This window comes from Mustelus asterias, chromosome 2, assembly GCF_964213995.1.
Source record: "Mustelus asterias chromosome 2, sMusAst1.hap1.1, whole genome shotgun sequence".
Lineage (NCBI taxonomy): Eukaryota > Metazoa > Chordata > Chondrichthyes > Carcharhiniformes > Triakidae > Mustelus > Mustelus asterias.
In genome coordinates, this window is record NC_135802.1 from 131,139,585 (window position 1) to 131,153,508 (window position 13,924).

At 41.2% G+C, this 13,924-nt stretch overlaps 1 protein-coding gene across 5 annotated transcripts in view; it reads left to right on the forward strand.

Annotated features, from left to right (window-relative positions):
- Positions 1-2,531: 2,531 nt before the first annotated feature.
- LOC144511333 (F-actin-uncapping protein LRRC16A-like) overlaps positions 2,532-13,924 on the forward strand; it is a 380,857-nt gene continuing 369,464 nt past the window's right edge. For 3 of the 5 annotated variants that reach the window (XM_078241604.1, XM_078241613.1, XM_078241621.1), the window contains exons 1-2: positions 2,630-2,896; positions 3,325-3,422. In XM_078241604.1, the coding sequence (XP_078097730.1) occupies positions 2,857-2,896; positions 3,325-3,422 (138 nt within the window). In that variant the 5' untranslated portion in view covers positions 2,630-2,856. Of the gene's footprint in view, positions 2,897-3,324; positions 3,423-13,924 lie in introns of all 5 variants that reach the window. The other 2 variants (XM_078241629.1, XM_078241637.1) reach the window with 1 other exon arrangement.

Sequence of the window (13,924 nt, forward strand, 5' to 3'; positions counted from 1 at the left end):
CTCTGTCTTAAATAGCCTGTCCCTTGTCTTGAGATTATGTCACCTAGTTTTATATTCACAGCCAGGGGAACCATCTTATCTACATCCATCCTGTCACGCCAAGTAAGAATTTTGCAAGCTTCAATGAAGTCACCCCTCATTTTTCAAAACTTGAGGGAATACAGACCCAGTCACCTCAATCTCACCTCATAAAACAATCACATCATCCCAGGGATTAATCCGGTGAACCTCCATTGCACTCCCTCTTTGACAAGTATATCCTTCCTCAGGTAAGGGGACCAAAACTGTGCATGATACTCCAGGTGAGGTCTCATTAAGGCTTTATATAACTCAGCAAGTCATTCTTACTCTTGTACTCAAAATCCCCTTGCAATGAAGACCAATAGACTATTTGGCTTGCTAATTGCTTGCTGCATGTGCATGTTAAGCTTTACTGATTCATGAACAAGGACACCCAGGTCCCTTTAGGTACCCACATTTCCCAACTTCTCACCATTAAAGAAATATTTGATCTTTCTACTTTCTTCTACCAAAGTGAATAACTTCACACCTCACATTATGTTCCATCTGCCATGTTCTAGTCCATTCATTTAGTCAGTGTAAATTCTCTTGAAACCTCCTTGCATCCTCCTCAACTTACATTCCCACTCAGTTTGGTATCAACAAATTTGTAAATATCACAATTAGTCCCCACATCCAAATCACTTATATGGACCGTGAACAGCTGTGGACCTAATACTGTTCCTTGCCGGACCCCACTAGTAACAGCCTGCAATTCTGAGAATGATCCATTTATTCCTAATCTCTGCTTTCTGTCTGTTAACCAATTCTCAATCCATAATAATATATCTTCCCCAATCCTATATGCTCTAATTTAATTTACTAACCTCCTGTGTGGGACCTTATCAAAAGCCTTCAAAATCCAAATCCACCACATTCACTGGCTCTCCTTTATCAATGCTACAAATTATACCCTTAAGTAAACTCCAACAAGTTTGTCAAGCATGATTTTCCTTTCAGAAATCCACATTGACTCAGCCCAATTTTTCTTTTTTTTTCTAAATGTTCAATCATCACATCCTTTATAAGACTCCAACATTTTCCCTACCGCTGAAGTCAAACTACAAGTCTGCAGTTTTCCATTCTTCCACAGGAACCTTTCAAGAACCTGTAGACTTTTGGAAGATAATCATCCATTATCTCTCTGGCCACCTCCGTCAAAACTCTAGGATGAAGCTCATTTGCTCCAGGGTATTTATCAACCTTCAACCCCATTAACTTTTCAAGTACTACCCCTTTACTAATACTAATTTCTTTTGGTTCCTCAGTTTCATATGTCCCTCGATCGCCTTGTATTTCTGTGAGATTTTCAATATCTTCTTCCATGACAGGAGCAAAGTAACTGTTTAATTTCTCTGCTATTTCCCTGCTATTTCTCAGTTATAAATTCTCCTGCCCCCATCTGTAATGAGCCCACATTTGTCCCAGCTAACCTTTTCCTTTGCACCTCCTAAAGAAGTGTGTAGAGTCTGCCTTTATGTTCCTCCCTTTTTTTGTTGCTATAACATTTTTCTTGGGTTCGTTATAGCGTTGTCCTGGAGATTAGTTTTTAATTCCTGGAAATGTCAAGGCAATCGCGGACATTTGGTGACCCTATTTGGATTCTACCTCATTTATTGTAATAGAATGGAATCCCTACGGTGCAGAAGGAGGCCATTTGGCCCATCGGGCCTGCACCGACAACAATCCCACCCAGGCCTTATCCCCATAACCCCACGTATTTACCCTGCTAATCCCCCTGACACTAAGGGGCAATTTAGCCATAGCCAATCAACCTAATCTACACATCTTTGGAGTGTGAGAGGAAACCAGAGCACCTGGAGGAAACCCACACAGACTGTGCAAACTCCACACAGCACCACGGAATTGAATCCAGGTCCCTGGTGCTGTGAGGCAACAGTGCTGACCACTGTGCCATCTTTATAAATCAGATAAGCTCTGCAAAACTTCCCCAACTCCCAAAGACACTTACACAAGAGCTCGTCCAGTTGCTTTCTAATGATGGGTCCAAGGACACAAGAAATTGCCTGCATAGTTGATTGTCACTGTTTATACTAATCACTCAATCCCTTGTCTACACAGACTACACTTTTCAATCCAGTGGCAGTGAAATGGCATTTAATTCCCCTTGGACGCTTATAGTACAACAGGCTCAATGAAATGTACCTGTTTGGTGCACATTTTAGATCTAAATTTCTTTGGAAATACAGTTTAAAATGTCTTGACTGTGGTTTTACCACTGAACACTATTAAAAATGATCAATGCCTTTTTTTTGAAGAAAAACCTATTGTTGCAGGGGTGCTGTATCAGCAGGTGGCGACGTCCTCCTTTGGAGAAAGGTCGATCAGAGTGAGTGCTCTGATTTGCGGCTGTATCTGCTCCCACCGAGGAGACGCCTTGTTTTGTGTGTGTGTGTGCTGAGGCTTTGAGGGATTCGGGGGTTTCCGGCCACGAGCGGATCTGGCGAGCCGAGGGGGTGGAGTGTTGCGGTTTTGTCCTTCCGCTCAGGACCTGTCCGCGATCAATGTGAGCGGGCTGGAGCTGGAAGATGCTGCTGGAGGGCTGAAGGGAGTCTGGACAGCGGGAGAACCGGGCGAGGAGCGTTGATCAGGAGGAACAATCCAGGGATACACAGAGAGAGAGAGAGAAGGTTACATTGTGGAACATTGGGATATGGCAACATTGTAACCGGGCGATAATGTAACCGCTGAGCGCCCCTCTCACAACGCCAGCCAGCAGCCAGTCCAAAGGCAACTTTCACACAAGCAGCTACCCCGCGTCCTTCACTGGAAAACATGACCGAAGACCTCTCGGAGGTTCCTAAAGAGCTGCTAGGTAAGGAGCCAGTGCAGAGAAACGGGGGGCGATGTTTTATCTCGACGGGAAAGGCAGGCAAACTGACTGGAATTGTCGGGATTTTTCATCCGTGGTGGGGTTTAAATAATATATTGAAACGGGTTATTTTCTGTCGTAGTGTGTAGGCGATAGATCGCGCGTTTGTTTATCCACTTTCATTCACATGGGTGTCGTATTAACCTGGTATCCCCCCCTCCCCTCCATTCGGAATATTTTAATCGGGGGGGGTTATCAGATTTTTGAGCCACTTGAGAATTGGATCTCGCTTTTGTATTGAATCAAGCAAGTGAAGGAGGTGACTTAAAAAAAGGCAAATAACAGATCAGATCACATTTTGATTTCTAAGGTTACGACGTGGAAAAAAAATAGCGACTTTTATTCAGCGATTACTTTTACTATTTCCACAGAGAGCGTCAGGGATGTTATTGGCAGAAAGATTAAAATCATTTTGAAGAAGAAGGTGAAACTGGAAGTCAAAGGCGACAAGGTGGAGAATAAAGTTTTGGTAAGCGATCAAGGATAATAAAAGTCTAAAAGGCGCCGAGGACACTTTCATTCTTCAGCTCGATGCAGTGTTCGGTATTGCAATCATGTCTCCTTAACTGAAGTACAATTCAGGTGGAGAGATTTCACCCTGTGTGAACGCGCGCTCCCCTTCCAAATCTGTTGCGTCAAAATTATAATAAATATTACCGCAACATTTAAGTGAGCCATTAAACCGAGTGATTAGCAGAAAACTTTTTTTTAAGTTTGCCAGTCAGGTGGTTCTGCATCTGTGTGGGGACTGATGCATTGTGTTTGGGGCTAAATTGTGGGGACGGGGTTGGGGAGGGATGTTTTGATAACATGAGAAATTGGGATTTTCACAGTAACTTCATTGCACTATTAATGTAAACCTACTTGTGACACTAATACTTAAATAGGTGATGGATTAGGCCATTTGGCCCATCAACCCATTTGGGGGCAGCACGGTGGCACAGTGATTAGCACTGCAGCCTCACAGCGCCAGAGACCCGGGTTCAATTCCGACCTTGTGGACTGTCTGTGTGGAGTTTGCATGTTCTTCCTGTGTCTGTGGGTTTCCTCCAGGTGCTCCTGTTTCCTCCCACAGTCCAAATATGTGCAGGTTTGGTTGATTGGCCATGCTAAATTGTCTCTTAGTGTTCCAAGGTGTATAGGTTAGGGGGATTAGCAGTGTAAATATGTGAGGTTATGGGGATAGGGGCTGGGTAGGATTGTTGTCAGTGCAGACTCGATGGCCGAATGGCCTCCTTCTGCATTGTAACGTTTCTATGATTCTAACAGGACCATGTCTTCTGTCTCAACTCCATCTTCCCGCAGTATCCCCATATCCCTTAATTCCCTTAGTATGTCACTACCACTGTCAGGAACATATTCAATGGCTGCGTATCCAAGCCCCTCTGGAGTACAGAATTCCAAAGGTTCATGACACTTTTTGGGTGAAGAAATTGCTCTTCATTGCGACATTGGCAGCTTCTGTTTATATTGCCTTTACCATACTAAGAGGTCCCAATGCCTTCACAGGAACATTAGAAATCAAAGTATGATACCAAGCCACATCAGGTAACCAAATGCATGGTCAAAGAGAAGTAGGTTTTAAAGAGCATCTTAAAGGAGGAAAGCAAAGGGGCACAGGGAGAGTACCCCACAGTTTAGAGCCTAAGCAATGGAAGGCGTGGCCACCAATGGTGGAGCAATCAAAATCAATGAAGAAGAGGCCAGAATTAAGGGAGTGCAGCTATCTTGAAAGATTGTGGAAGGAGAGGGACAAAGTCATGGAGGAATTTGAAAACAAGGATGTGAATTTTAAAATCAAAAGGGTGCTTGACCGGAGGCCAGAGTAAGTTAGCAAACACAGGGGTGATAGGTGAATGGGACTTGCTGTGAATGAAGACATGGCAGCAAAACTTTATATGGTCTCAAGTTTATAGAGGATAGAATGTGGGTGACCAGCCAAGAGTGTGTTAGAATAGTTGAGTATAGCAGCATGAATGAGGATGAGGCGTGAAGTTAGTGATAAGGGTGAAGTCAGACAATGTTTCATAGGCCGTATTAGTGATATCAGTCGTAAATGGCCAATCCCTTATTCTAAAACTTTGACCTTGCCTTCAGCCGGAAGAACCAGTTTCTTAACATCTACCCTGTCAGACTAGAATTTCATACTTCATTAGATCACCTCACACTCTTCTAAACCCAAAGGAATGCAAGTCCAGTCTACTCAATCTCTTATTGGGAATCTGCATAACTCAGGAAACAGTCTAGAGAATCCTTGTTCCATTCCCTCCAGGCCAAATATGTCCTTCCTTGCGTAAGGAAACCAAAACTGTGCACAGTATTCCAATTATGGCCTCACCAATGTGCTGTTTAATTGCAATAAATGATTTACTGACATACTCTTAATTCATACGTAACGAAAGCTAGCATAACATTTGCCGCCTTTGTAGTACCAGCATGTAACTTTTTATGATTTGTGTACCCGCATGTAACTTTTTATGATTTGTGTACAAGAACAACCAGGTTTCTGAATGGAAACATTTCCAAGTCTCACCATTCCAAAATATTCTACCAAAGTGGATAACTTCCCACTTTGCCACCTTGCATACCATCTGCCCTCTCCTTTCCCACTCACCCAACCTTCCTATATCCGATTGTAGATACTTTGCATCCTCCTCACTATTCACTTTCCCACCTAACATTATATCATCAACAACCAGACTCAAGTACTTTTGGTATCCCACCAGATATTTTCTTTTATTTTGTCCTCCAACCAGACCTCAGTCCGTGCTACCATATTACTCCAATTCCATGATTCCAAATTTTGTAGCACCTGATCGAATGATTTAAAAAAAAAATCTAATTACACTACATCCACTGGTCTCCCGTTGAGTTAAATCCTCACAAAATAGATTAGTAAAACATGATTTCTCTTTAATAAATCCATATCGACAGGTTATGATTTTCTAAGTGTCCTATTAAAATGTTCCCCATAATAGATTTTAGCATTTTGCCCCCCACTGATAGGCTAACTTACTTCCTGTTGCCTGTTTCCCTCTTCCTGCTTTCTTAAATAGTGATGAGGATATGTTTACTGCATTCTAATCCTTGGGAACTGTTATGGAATCTAAGGAATTCTGGAATATCAAAACCATTATATCCACTGCCTCTTCAGCTATCTGTTTCAAATTCCTGGGATGCAGTTGTCTGTTCCAGGGGATTCACCACCACTTAGTCCCATTAATTCCTCCAGTACAATTTATTTATACTCATTTAAGTCTCTTTGATTCCCCATTATTTCTATTCCTAAAGCTTTAGAAATTGGGAGAAGTAAGCCATTCATCTCCTCTAGTCTGCCATCATTAATTAAGGTCATGGTTGAACCTATCTTGGTTCCATCTCCATTAATACCCTTCCCAACTAAAATCTATTCGGGGGGGGGGGGGGGGGGGGGTGGGAGAGATGATAAAGTAACTACTGCTGAGTTGTCGGGAGTTAAATGCCAGTGACAATTATTGTCATAGTTATATGTTTAAGAGTTCAGATTTACTGTAAGTAAAAAATGGATTCTTTTTGACGTGGGCTGGGATTTTCTAGCCCTTCTTGCTGGCGAGATCTTCTGGTCCCACCAAAGGTGACCCCACGCTGGTGGGCAGGCCTTGCAAAAATGCTGTAGACTTTGGTGGGACTGGAAGATTCTACCAATGACCAATGGCGAGTCACGTCCACCCTGGGAAAATATGCTGCAGGGCAGCCAGAAAATCCTGGCTATTGTTTTGACTTCTGGCATTTTTTGCAATTGTAACGTATTGAAAAAGTGGATAAAAGCAAGAAAAAGTTAAATGGTGAAATACAAAATTAAAAAACAAACAGAATACTGGAAGACCATAATGGATTGTCAGCATCTGTCAAGAGAAAAGGCAGGTTAATTTGTTAGATGTAGTTATAACTAATGGTAGAGTAGAGGGTGAAGGAATAGGGAGAGCAAATAATAAATGCTCTCACTCCAATTTAGTGAGGCAGTTAGTGGACTTAATAACTTGCACGCATGTTATTTATAAGCCAAAACATAGGTGAAAGCTGGTGCATGAACCCCATGGAATGAAGTATGTGGTCCCGATTTATAGTATTCAGGTGGGTTTGCATCTGATGCAGACCAAGTGTTGAAATTGCAGTTTGGATATTAGATCGCCCGAGGAACTGCTCAACTTCTATTTGATTCCAGTTTCATCAAACCTTTTTGTGCCTTGTTGCTTACCATTGGCATGTGGATTTTACAAGCAGTTTGCAGTCCATGAGTTGAATTTATAATTTGAAGAGTGAACGCACAAAGATTAACAAAATAGATCTGTCAAGAAAAGAATGCCCCTGGAAGGTATTTTGTGGGACAGTACATTTAATGAATCACAAAAAGATTTCAGCTGCATTTATGCTGTGACTTTTGCATTTGATGTAAATCATTCATGTGGGCATTGAGTTAAATCTGGACCTGCGACAAGATAAGACAGTACATGAAAGCAAAGAGGCTGGCTCACATAGCTATGAGTTTAGCTGTACTTTAATCCCATGTCAAATCAAGTTTTAATACATTGGAATTGTTAAAATATCATGAGAGAAGTGATGCTCCTAGCATTAAGAATCAATGGTGCAAAAACCGGAACTCTTTGCATGTGTACTTTCTTGGATATGTGCAGAAGTGCTTTTTTTTCTGACCTTATTGTGACCTGCACGGGTAAATCACTGAGCGTATTTTGTATTCTTCGCAGTACTTCACAAAAAATAGTCTTTCACAACCTCAGGAGATCTAAAGTGATTTGCGTCCAAAGAAATTCTTTTGAAATGTAGTCAATGTTGTAGTGTTGGAAAAGCAGCAGCCAGTTGTGAACAATTGTGTTTGCAGAAATATCGATCTGCTTTAATGAGACCATTAATGTGTGCCTCCAAAAAATGTTGCTGAAATCTACAATCATGAAATAGAGGTGGCGCAGACAGCCCTGACTAATTCACTGGGGGATGTTATTGGATGGAGTTATTACTTTTTCCTCATTTCCCCATCCTGCATAATTGCCTAACCGCCTAACCAAACTTCAATAACATTTTTGATAATCTAATCTTTGAAGTACTTTTGAAACACTATTGTACGTTGCTTTAGCATTTAAATTTGCATTGCTGCTCATAGAATCATATATTCCCTACAGTGCAGAAGGAGGCCATTTGGCCCATCGAGTCTGCACGGACTCTCTGACAGAGTATCTTATCAGGCCCTCTCCTCACCCTATACTCATAACCCCACACATTAACCATGGCCAATCCATGATCTGTAAAAGCTCCAGTTTTATTTTTGAATTTATTTGAATTAACTGGTATAAATGCCCTGGTCATTAATCCTCCCTGCCATGACACTACCAGAAAAATCATTAATTTCTTACCTATTTTTGGGAGACCTTGCTGTGCATAATTTGCTGTCACATTTGGTTACACAACAACTTTCATTAGCCGACAAAAATAATTCATTGGTTGTGAAATGTTTTGTGATGTTCTGAGAGTGTGATAATTTGTACTTGCATAACGACCTCAGTTTTATTCTCAAATGTAATTGAATAAATATAGAAGGTAAAGTGACAAACTTATTGAGGCTACTCCATCAAGATTATGTTAAGAAGCTTTATGATAAATGACTCCATTACACTTAATTCATAATCTGCATTTGGTTTGTAAGCATTTCATCATTAAAGTGCTACCTTCTGTTTGTTGTCTGATCACAGCCTTATTTGAGAATATTGAGAAATTGCATTTACCCTGTATTAAAACTAACTGGTTCATTTCACTTTTTGAGTAGTAATCCTAATCCCTTTTAAAATTCCTCCTAACACCATGACTACTTTTGATAGACCTGAAAATGCTCATTTTTCATCCGATACAGTAGAGCTCAAAATGCTGTCTCCAAATATGTTTTTTTAGGATGACATGTATAATATTGGGAATTTGACATGGAAAAATGTCCTAATTAACTCTTTCAGTTGACTGTAACTCTGATTATTATAAGGCTTATGATTATTAGAGTGTCAAAGTCATTTTAGAACACAATTAACAAACTATAGTAGTATAGGTACCTGAACTGATTACAGGCCTGTAAAATTCCCATTATGGATGTATTTTCAAATTTATTGTAGCAGCTTGTTTCATTTGGAACGTTCCTCCCCACTCCCTGATTTGTAACTTTTGGATAATGATTTTGCTGATAGTGTCAAGAAAACAAAGGTAGTTTTGAGGGATTTATAAATGTATTAGTAAACATTAGAAATAAAGTATAGTTCTAAGTGGATTTACTTTAATGTTTCTGTCCCCATAAGAGTAAAACGTATAGTTAAATTCATGCTGGACAAGGATGTTTGTATGTGTGGGGGTTGGTTTCAATTGCAGCTGTGTTTTTATTGTGCTTGGAGAGGGTTCTGGCATGAGGAGTAAATAGAGGTTGTTAGAAGTAGCAGCTGTTGCTTAACAACTGGAGCCTTGTAAGGTAGATAGGCTTTTGAATTTAATTTTTTGGTGACTTTATTTGTAATTGAAGAAGGACACCAGTGAGTGAACATCTCACAACTCTAAGGAGAAGCTGGACAGAACAAGGGAGTTGCAAAGAGGCAGACATTCAAAGAACCAGATAACTAGGGAATTGGGACATGCCGAATGTCTTAAGAAGACTGAAGTTGAGAGAACAGAGAACCAGGTATTGTTCATGAAAACTCAAGGGAGAAAAAGACTATGTTGTGAGTGAAAGAGGCAGCTACAGTGACCAAGTGAGAAAGCAGACTTCAGGGGTAAATAAATGTTTGATGCCATTATAATAGAATCTGGGAATCAAGAGTTAAAACAGTTGTGAACGGTTTGTACAACAGTCAAGACAAATAAATTCTGAAGGGGCAGTTGAAAATCCTGGATACTGGATTTGTTGTTAAAAGAGGAATAGAAGCTTTGTTTAAAAGAGAACTTTGGAAAGCCAGAACTGGATTCTGGAATGTAAATCACTGATAGAAAGCATTGTTCATAGAATCCCTACAGTACAGAAGGAGGCCCTTCAGCCCATCAAGCCTGCACAGACCGCAATCCCACCCAAGCCTTATCCCCATAACCCCACACGTTTACCCTACTAGTCCCCCTGACACTAGGGTCAATTTAGCATAGCCAATCAACCTAACCCGCACATCTTTGGACTGTGGGAGGAAACAATAGCACCCGGAGGAAACCCACACAGACATGGGGAGAATGTCTGTGCGGAGTTTGCACAATGACCTGAGGCCGGAATTGAACCCGGGACCCTGGAGCTGTGAGGCAGCAGTGCTAACCACTGTGCTACCGTGCAGCCCCAATGCCACTGTGCTGCCCTGTTGTGAAAGACGATTGTAAAGCACTTTCTTTTGGAAGTGGAGTTTGGAAAATCACATGACAATCATCTGGTGGGATTCTGAGGAGAAATCCACAGGTACTAACTTGGGTTCAGAGTAGAGTGTGTGTTTTCACACAGCCAGCCTGTGTGTTTAAAGGGACTTTGTGTTACTGAGACCATTTTAACATAAAATGTACATTGTAACCAGTGTTCATCTTAAAATGTGTGTAAAGGAGCATTGTATCATCATCCAATTTTCATGTTTCATCAATGTTTTTTTTCTTGATAAAACTAACGAGTGCTCCTGCGACTCTGTTCCTCTATGTTTAAAAATATTATAAAAGTTACGTTTTTTGAGCCAGGATTCCATTCTGGGATCTTCCCATTCACTTATAACATCAACTGAGATCGTAACAATAGCAAGTGCTAGTAGTCTGTACTGTAGAAGATCTTAACTTGTAATTACAGCTGGCTTCATTACCTTTGTGCAGAATGTCATTGCCTTGTCTCTATATAAATGATCTCACTGGAATATTCCCTGTCAGTATATCAGATGTTTACAATACTGTGATGAGCATTTGATATTAATCTTGGTGTTCTAATGCTTGCATTTTGTTGCATACAATTCTGTCAAAATAGCAATGGATATGTGAGAGAAATCCTCAGCTTTTTACTTTTTAAAGCATGGAAAGACACTTCAGCTTTCAATGTCATATGTGTTAACCAGGGTTCAGGGTAAGCACATTCCTTTTAGAGTGAAGGACAAGGCTGGTAGAAGTAGGGAACCCTGGATGACTTGGTATATTGAGGCCTTGGTCAAGAAGAAGAAAAAAGCAGCTAGGATCAAGTGGATCCATTGAAGAGTATAGAGGGTGTAGGAGTAGAGTTAAGAGAAAATTCATTAGGGCAAAAAGGGGACACGAGATTGTTGAGGCAGATGAGGCAAAGGAAAATCCAAAGAGCTTCTACAAATACATAAAGGGCAAAAGAGTAGGACCTCTTAAGGATCAACAAGGCCACCTATGTGCGGGTCCACAACAAATGGGTGAGATCCTAAATGAATATTTCTCATCAGTATTTACTGTTGAGAAAGGCATGGATGTTGGGGAACTTGGGGAAATAAACAGTGATGTTTTGAGGACTGTACATATTACAGAGAAGGAGGTACTGGAAGTCTTAAAGCGCATCATCGTAGGTAAATCCCTGGGTCCTGATGAAGTGTATCTCAGAATGTTGTGAGGGGCTAGAGAGGAAATTTCGGGTCCCCTAGCAGAGATCTTTGAATCATCGACAGCCGCAGGTGAGGTGCCTGAAGATTGGAGGGTGGCAAATGTGCCTTTGTTTAAGGAGGGCTGCAGGGAAAGGCCTGGGAAACTACAGGCCAGTGAGCCTCACATCTGTAGAGGGTAATTGTTAGTAGGTACTCTGAGAGACAAGACTACAGGCATTTAGAGAGGCAAGAACTGATTAGGGACAGTCAGCATGGCTTTGTGAGAGGAAAATCATGCCTCACAAATTTGATTGAGTTTTTTGAAGGGGTAACTAAGAAGTTGGATGAGGGCAGTGTAGTTCATGTTGTCAACATGGACTTTAGGAAAGCCTTTGACAAGGTACCACATGGTAGGTTGTTGCATAAGGTTAAATCCCATGGGATCCAGGATGCAAAATTGGCTTGATGACAGAAGACAGAAGACTTGATGACAGTGGTTGTAGAGGATTGTTTTTCAAACTGGAGGCCTGTGACCAGCGGTGTGCCTCAGGGATCGGTGCTGGGTCCACTGTTATTTGATTTGAATGAGAATTTAGAAGGCATGGTTAGTAAATTTGCAGATGACACCAAGATTGTTGGCATAGTGGAAAGTGAAGATGGTTATCTAGGATTGCAATAGGATTTTGATCAATTGGGCGAGTGGGCTGATGAATGGCAGATGGAGTTTAATTTAGAATCATAGAATCATAGAAACCCTACAGTGCAGAAAGAGGCCATTCGGCCCATCGAGTCTGCACCGACCACAACCCCACCCAGGCCCTATCCCCATATCCCTCCATATTTTACCCGCTAATCCCTCTAACCTACGCATCCCGGGACACTAAGGGGCAATTTAGCATGGCCAATTAACCTAACCCGCACATCTTTGGATTGTGGGAGGAAACCAGAGCACCCGGAGGAAACCCACGCAGACACTGGGAGAATGTGCAAACTCCACACAGACAATGACCCAAGCCGGGAATCGAACCCAGGTCCCTAGAGCTGTGAAGCAGCAGTGCTAACCACTGTGCTACCGTGCCGCCCAGATAAATTAGATAAATGTGAGGTGATGCATTTTGGTAGATCGAACCAGGACAGGACTTACTCAGTTAATGGTGTTGGGGAGAGTTATAGAGCAAAGAGATCTAGAGGTACAGGTTCATAGCTCCTTGAAAGTGGAGTTACAGGTAGACAGAGTAGTGAAAAAGGCACGGGCATGCTTGGTTTCATCAGTCAGAACATTGAATACAGGAGTTGGGACATCTTGTTGAAGTTGTACAAGACATTGGTAAAGCCACAATTGGAATACTGTGTGCAGTTATGGTCACCCTACTATAAAAAGGATATAATTAAACTAGAAAGAGTGCAGGAAAGATTTACGAGGATGCTACGGGGACTTGATAGTTTGAGTTATAAGGAGAGGCTGGACAGACTGGGATTTTTTTCCATGGAGTGTAGGAGACTTAGGGATGATATTATAGAGGACTTTAAAATAAGGAGGGGCACAGATCAGCTAGATAGTCAACATCTTTTCCCAAAGGTAGGGGAGTCTAAAACTAGAGGGCATAGGTTTAAGTTGAGAGAGGAGAAATACAAAAGGGTCCAGAGGGGCAATCTTTTGACATGGAGGGTGGTGAGTGTCTGGAACAAGCTGCCAGAGATGATAGGAGAGTCAGGTACAATGTTTGTCTTTTTAAAAAGCATTTAGACAGTTACATGAGTAAGATGGATATAGAGGGATATGGGCGAAGTGCGGGCAATTGGGACTAGCTTAGTGGTTTTTAAAAAAAGGCAGCATGGACAAGTTGGGCCGAAGGGCCTGTTTCCATGCTGTAAACCTTTATGACCCTATCTCCAAAAATGAATTTGATTGCTTTTTGTAATTTTCTAATGTTCATTCAGAAATTTACAGAGTATAAAACAATTTTTTTTTCATTTACAATGACACTGAAATTAACCTGCTGTGCACAGAAGGCGAGAAACTGGTTGGCAAAATGTGAAGCTCAACTTCCTTGCAAACTATAGCAAGGTCATATAATAGAGATCTCTTCCTATTGTGTTTAATGGTGACCTAAGGATTTTTTTTTTAAAGCTTCTATGGCTGGTTGAATATCCAACAACTTTTAATTTGGATGTTGAATTAGGTTCTATATGGATTGCTCCTGTTCTTTTTCAGCAGGTATTGTCTTTTTTATTTGTTTATTCAAGGTGAAATGCAAGCTGCTTGCTTAAAAAAGTGCTGTGTTGTCAAATGATAATTTGTGCCATGTTCTGAATCCATCCTAGTATAGTCAATGGGTAATGATGGATCTGTTAATTTCAATCCTTTTGTTTTTCCTCGCAACTTATATTGGAACTC